The sequence below is a fragment of the Equus asinus genome, chromosome 22 (assembly GCF_041296235.1).
Source record: "Equus asinus isolate D_3611 breed Donkey chromosome 22, EquAss-T2T_v2, whole genome shotgun sequence".
In the NCBI taxonomy this organism is placed as follows: domain Eukaryota; kingdom Metazoa; phylum Chordata; class Mammalia; order Perissodactyla; family Equidae; genus Equus; species Equus asinus.
In genome coordinates, this window is record NC_091811.1 from 50,594,694 (window position 1) to 50,602,124 (window position 7,431).

At 39.3% G+C, this 7,431-nt stretch overlaps 1 protein-coding gene across 1 annotated transcript; it reads right to left on the minus strand.

Moving 5' to 3' along the window:
• Window positions 1-439: 439 nt before the first annotated feature.
• On the minus strand, window positions 440-1,375 carry LOC106836872 (olfactory receptor 8S1-like). The gene has a single exon (XM_014850109.3). It carries the CDS (start codon window positions 1,373-1,375, stop codon window positions 440-442), a length of 936 nt encoding a protein of 311 aa, XP_014705595.2.
• Between the last annotated feature and the right edge of the window lie 6,056 nt (window positions 1,376-7,431).

Here is a 7,431-nt window from a genome sequence, read left to right on the forward strand (position 1 = left end):
GCCATTCTGGAAAACAGCTTTGAAATTTTGTTTTTATTAAGTTAAACCTACACTTGTTATATGCCACAGCAAATCCTCTTCTGTGTTTACCCTCAAGAACTGAAACTTATGTTCACACGAAAAACCTGTACGTGAATGTTTTCAACAGTTTTATTTGAAATAGCCAGTAACTGGAAACAACCCAAATGTTTTTAACTTGGTAGTAGATAAACAAACTCTGAAACAGTCATACAATGGATTACTACTCAGCAATGAAAATAAATATTCCTTTCTTTCATTCTTGATATTGGTCTCTTGATCACCTGGCTAGCTCTATGAATTTCTAAGATTCCTTTCTGCATTCATTATCAGAAGCAATCAAGAAATTCTCCTATGGTCACCAAACCAGAACATCTTACTCTAGTAAACAAATTACCCATCATCCTCTGACTGTGGTCAGCTACCTGAAATATTGGACATGTTTTCTAAAGGTCCTTCTCACAGCTGCTTTCACCTCATTGTTCTTCAAGCTATAAATGAGGGGATTCACTAAGGGAGTGACCACACTGTACTGTACAGAGGAGATCAATTCCAGTGGTGATCCTGAGTTTAGCATGAAATAACGAAGGAAAGCTGAACCATAAAACAGGAGCACTGCAGTGAGGTGGGAGAAGCAGGTGAAGAAGGTCTTGCTTCTACCTGAGGAGGAGGTGATACTCAAGATGGTGGAGACAATGAGAGTATAGGAAAAAACAATTAGGACACAAGTTACAAGGGCATGCAGGAGGCTGGAACAGAGCATAACAGTAAAATTGGTGGAGACATCAGAGCAGGACAGGGGAAAGAGAGAAGGCAGCTCACAGCTATAGTGGGGGATGGATTGATCCCCACAGAAGTCCAAGCTCATAGCTAGTAGGATGTTGACGAATGCATCCAGGAACCCCAGGCCCCATGAGCCCCACACTAGTCCTTTACAGAGCTTGTTGGTCATCTTTTGGTCATAGAGCAGTGGGTGGCAGATGGCAACGTAGCGGTCATAGGCCATCACTGAGAGCAAGCAGGCTTCAGTGCCTCCAGCGTCAAACACAAAGAAGACTTGAGCCAGGCAACCCTTGACAGAAATGATTTTCCTCTGAGACAGGAGATTCTCTAGCATCTTGGGAATTGTGGCAGAAGAGAAGCAAAGATCCAGGAAAGAGAGGTGACTCAAGAAGAAGTACATGGGTGTATGGAGATGGGAATCAGTCCTAATCACCAGTAGCATCATAAGGTTCCCCATCAGAGTCTGGAGGTAAATCATTAGGAACAAAACAAAGAGCAGAATCTGGGTCTTGGGATCAGCAGAAAGTCCAAGGAGGACGAACTCAGTGACGGCGCTATGGTTCCCTAAGGCCATTTAGAGAATTCTTTGTTCCTTTGAAATAAGAATAGGAGATATACTGAGCCTTCCTGTGCCCCTGCCAGTGTCTCAAGACATGTCCATCTTCTCCCTATACATTCCCCTCTTCTCAGTCTGCATTCTATTTACAGGATTTTAAAGCTATGCTCACGGATCTCCTTCAGGCATTTTTCTTCTGTCTCACAGGTTGGGAACCCTTGTGATCAGTCATGCAAAATTTTGATTCTCATACTTGTTCTGCTCTAAAAGCTATGTTAATTTATTTCACCTTCTGAATTGGGCCCTTGCTTCTGTTCTTCTTCATCATCTCTTTCTCTTTCTAACATACTTCTGAAAGTGGCTGTCCCTTATCCCTTCTCTGCTCTCCCTTATCCCACATTCTTCAGTTCTTTATTCAACATCTTTCTGTAATTAGAGTTTAATAAGAGAATATTGTGTTTGTTTATATTCTATTACTTCCATGGCAGTTATATATATGTTGTCCAATTCAATGCTAGGAATAAGATTGAGAGGCTGACGTGTGCAATTATATGCATGGAAAAGTGGGAGGGAATTTGGTAAGAATGAAAGAGAATGTCTATTTTATGGATGAGAATATTGCAGGTCCCTGAAAAAATATGTAATTTCCCACATTAGTTGGTTTGCATTTATGTGATATCTCTATGTGAAAAGGTTTGTGTTTCATTAAAATGGTCCTCAGTCACTGCCCATGGAATAAAGTTAAACTTTCTGCTTGATATTCAAGAGCCTCCATTATCTAATATTAACTCCATTTCCAATCATATTTCCCAACCTTGCCCAGTGGCCTCACAGCCATCCCAATAACGGTCATCCAAACTAATCACCACAGACAATAGCTAAAATTCAGTTCATTTTATTACAATAAGTGTGTATCTATAGATAAATTGAAACAAATCTGGGAGACACAGCACATGAATCTGAGCTTCAAATCTAACTTCTTTATGCACAAGTTATTGTTTATCTTTGCCAAGGTGACAGGTAGGTGAGGCTTCCTTCTTGGAAAATGAGAAATATAACAAGTGCTTGCTACTTGGTCTACTTCACTGAAATGACTCTGAAAGTGTTAATTGATGCTTAAGTTAATGAATTGATAGCTGAATAGGATCTTGAGGCTAAGGAGGATGAGAACACCATTGTTCACAGATGGAAGGACTGGATATGTTGACCAGAATTGAGGTTTTCAGAGAGACAGTGTGCACTCCTATGTTTATGAGGCAGAACCCAGAAAGAAGAGAAGGGTGAGGAAGCTGATGATAAGATGCACAGAAGACAAACTCTCAGGCAATAGATTTCTAATCCCCCAAAACTACAGTGGCTCTTACACTCTTTCCTATTCCCTTCCCCACCCACCAAAGCAGAGTCCACGGTTGAAGTGCAGTGGCAGTTTTGCAATAACATTAGAATTTGGGTCCTTCAAAGAGGACAAGCATAGGCCACCAAGAAACTACTATCTATTCTGAAGTGTTCACTCCTTTTTTCCTCAGAAAAGGAAGCTTGAGCCTGTGGGTTTTAGTTTTCTCTAATTGTCCAGGGCCCCAGACTAGGCAAAGTTGGTGCGCAAACTGCAAAATTCTCTGTTGCCAGTGCTCATTATTACCGAGGAAAGAAAAGTGCTCTCTCTGGGCAGCTAAGAACAAGACCCCACCAAAAGGGAAAGGCAAAGCGCAGTAATGCAGGAGAGAATGGTAACAGAAGGCACAAAAGGGAAGAAGATTCAAACTGAGAGGATATACCTTAGAGGGACAGGAGAAGATCTGAAGAGGAGAGAGAAACAGAACTGAAAAGAACTGGAAAGAGCGAGGAAGAACCTTCAGAGAAATCATACCTCACCTTCCAAATTGCTTGCTTTTTTTGGTACAGTTTCTGTCTCCTGTCCCTGATGAACTTGTCTGAGGTCAGTAATCCTTCACACAAAAGAGAACCAGTTCTTCTGTGGAACTACAGAAAGAGCACACAGTATTTTCCACAAATAGGCAAGATGATAGGGAAGGCCAAATTCTTGACACGATCAGAGGAAAATCTTCATCATCCTTATCCTTGGAACACTTCCCCAAGGTGAAAATAATAACAGAAGAGTAGATTTCTTTCGTTTGATGCTAGGCCTTGTCACTTAAACATCTCTTCATCTCCTTGAACGTCTATATTCAGTACTAAAGCGACCTGAAAATGAGTGATATTCAGAACTAGTCTTTCAGAATGGCATCTATATTTAGTGGAGCCTCCAATCTAAGAGACTTCTGGCCAATGATATCTATTCCCTGAAGTCACAGCCTGAAGCCAGATTATAACTCATTGTCTAAGTAAAGTTAACTTCTAAGCCACAGAGAATTCTTTACCATGTGGGACTTTTGGACCTGCTAGTTGACACAATATTTTTACCCATTGGATGAATATTCCTGAGAGTCTATTGCCCTTCAGAAAGGAGGCAGGGCTGGAATAATTTCCTCAAAGACTTTCCTGAAAGAATTCCTTTGATACTCAGTGGCTGGAAACCTCGTGTGTGAATTCTGGGAGTTGTGCTGTGTACTACTCCTCTTTTCCATAGATTTTCCTGCATTCACTTAAGCTGCATTTCTCAACATAAACAATTTGATGATAAAGTGAGTGAAACAACTGAAAAAACAAAGTTTTTATGTAGATACTTTATGGGAGGAGTTTGTGAATCATGAACCTACACTGTGTTACTGAAAAGGGCTAATGTGAAGACCAGCCTTAAGATAACATACCTTTTCAGATAAATTCAGATAAAGAGAAATTCATCTTTATCTCCAGATGAATTATCAACTATAAAATGCAACTACATGGGGCAGCACAAAATACATTTAAAGCATTTTTTGATATGACCATTTTGATGGCAGAAACGTCAAAATATATTTTATGTGATCAATACATGATCCGTACATAATAATTAACACACACAAGACTACGTGGCTTCATTTTAAGAAAGCCAATGGAAGGTTACTTTTTTAAATGTTAACTAAAGAAACATTTATTTCCCTCGAGAAACGTAAGGGTGTATTTCCTGATTCATATATGCAAAAGCAATTCATTTTTCCCATATCCTGTGACTGCCAGAATATTGCCCTGGGCACCCACTTATTAAAGGGCATTTTAAATGTCCATAATGAGCTACAAACATAATTATGGCAATGTCTATGGAAAAGTCCCTGGCCTGCAGAGATTTTGGCCATCTAATGAGGGTCAATTCTATGACAAAGCAGTAGTGAGGGAATGTGCCATGTGCTGAAAAGGCAGTATGCAAAAGGCAATATTGATGTAGACAGAGGGCACTTCTTATCCAGCATGCTTGAAGTTGAGCGGTCAAGTCAGCAATTGGAATAAAGTTCAAATACATGAAAACGAGCACGAATCTTGTGGGGAAAAAATCATGAACTTAGTGATTTAAAACTGAAATCAGTTAGAGATGAGACTCCAGAGGTAGATTATACGTGGTTTTATGTCATGCTAAACAAAGTAACTTGGAATTTAACTTCTCCAAACACCGGACACAAGGTTTTAAGATTTGAAGAACATGAGCAAATCAGCATTTTATGTGTAACATTGTATCATATGCATGGAAGATGAATTTGAGAGGGTAAGAGCCATGGGCAAGATCATTTAGGAGGATGTTTATAGTTTAATTCTGCAATAATGAAGCACTGAACTAGAAATGTGGCAAAAGGCAGAGAAAATACTCCTAAGGAGTTAAGTTCCAACCATTTCTGGATGTTTATGATAAATAAGAGAGAAGAGTCAGAGTTACATCCAAGTTTTAAATTTGAGGGACCTGAAGGAAGCTAGTGTCACCACATATAAAAAAAGATCATAGATCATATTCAGCAGAGTGGTGAACTTGAAATCCTGAAACACTATAGCTACATGCTTTTCAAATCTGTTCAATCCAATATGAAACTGAAAAGTAGACCTTAAAGGAATTGATAAGAAAGTAAAGGAAGTCATCTGAGGCCATAATTTAGTAAAAGGATCCGTTCATAGGAGTATGTAAGCACTAAAGCCTCTGATATCCTGGGGCATCTGGATCTGAATGGTCTAGAGCAGAGGCTGACAAACTATGGCCATGGAGCAAATCAGGCTCACTGACTGTTTTAGTAAACAAAGTTTTATAGGAACACAGCCAACCTCATTCATCTGCTTAACATCTGTGATTGCTGTTGTGGAAAAATGGCAGAGCTGAATAGCTCCAACAGGGACTATATGGCTTTCAAAATCTAAAATATTTACTATCTGGCCCTTTAGAGAAGAAATTAGCCAACCTCTGGCTTAATGATGCACCACTCAATATGGTAGCAACTAGCTACATGTTTTAATTTAAATTAAAAATAATTAAAATTAAATAAAATGAAATTTTCAATTCCTCATTAGCGTTAAACATATTTCAAGTGCTCAATAGGTACACGTAGCTGGTGATAACTGTACTGGACAGAGCAGATATAGAACATGCCCATCACTACAGATTGTCTTAATGGATGACACTGGTCTGAAACTTTAGATGGTCAAGTAGCACTGAGCACAAAACCTTGGATTCATGCAGGAAGGGAGATGGATGGCCTTCCCTTTCCCTTTCTTTGCCCCTCTCACTTCTTGATGCCCCTTTTTCCACCCATGCACCCAGTGCCCTCAAACAACCCCCTACAAAAGTCCCTTTTCACCACCTCCTCGAATTTTCAGAAGCTGAACAAATCATCTAAGAACATTCAACAAGAGCAAATTTTATTAAAGAAGAAAAAGTTTTCCTAATGCTCAGTTTCTTTAGTGACATATTCACTTCTTGAGCATACATACAGCCTTGGTTCTACGCAGAGACCTATGAATGTGGGTGAACTTCCAGATTCCAAAGAATATGTTGGAGCTTTTCAATGCCCCCTACAGACAGCTCATTCCTGAGCTCTTACTTTTAAGCTTTTTGGCTAGCCCATTGTTTTTTCCCAATTATATCTACTGCCTTAGGCAGCTGTGAAATTTAGTAATTTTCTCTTATTTTTATCAACAAACACACCTTGGGAAAATACCGTTCACACTGGTGACGAGCCCTGTGAATGGGGTCTGCCAGTGAATCCCCAGACAGGTAAAATAATGACTGTTTCTGGGAAAGGGCTGGGGGAAGGGGCCTGAAAGGAGCTCCAACCCCGTTCTTCCCCCTCCAGAGGTTGCTACTCTGCTGATTTTTAACATAATTGAGGAATGTTCATTTTCTCACCTACTCCAGAGCTGAGGAGGGTGGGATGGGAATAGAGCAAGTCAAAACACCACAAAAGTCTCTGTTCTTACCTAGATTGAGCCACTTTTCTTCATTAAATGCTCCAAGAATTGCTGTAAACGTTTGGTTAATTTCCAGAGTTCTGAAAAAGTTGATTCTGACCATTTTTGCCTGTGTCCTCTTTGTTTTTATGGAGGAGAGAATTTTAGGAGGTCTTTTTTTTTTCTGCTTTTATCTCCCCAAATCCCTCCTGTACACAGTTGTGTATCTTAGTTGCACGTCCTTCTAGTTGTGGTAGGAGGTCTTTACTCCACCATTTTGCCCACTTCCCTTCTCAAATACTTTTTGTATATTACCTTTGAATTCATTGACCTTGGTAAATTTGCTTAGTTCTAATAGTTGATAAATTTCTCTGGATTTTCTACATACTCAATAATGTCATCTGCAAGACAGTTTTACTTGTTTTCTTGTTTTATTTTTATGCTCTTCAATTTTTTTCTTGCCCTACAGAAGTAAATATAAATGCCAGTAAAATGTTGAATGGCACCGGCAATAGTCTAATTCTAGTCCTGTCCTTAGGGGGAAAGATTTCAATGCTTCACAATATATTATTATGTTAGCTGTAGGTTTGTTAGAAATACCCTTCATGAGATAGCAGGATTTGCTCTCTATGGCTACTTTACTGAGAGTTTTCTTTTATTTTTTAAATCATGTTTGGGTGTTGAATTTTATCAAAGGATGCTCAGCATCTTCAAGATGATTTTCTCCTTTGGTTTGTTAAGTGGTGAATTACACTGATTCATTTTTCTAACTT

What these genes read in the sequence shown, in the direction of transcription:
- LOC106836872 (XM_014850109.3), bottom strand. Translation starts at nt 1,375, where the DNA reads ATGGCCTTAGGGAACCATAGCGCCGTCACTGAGTTCGTCCTCCTTGGA.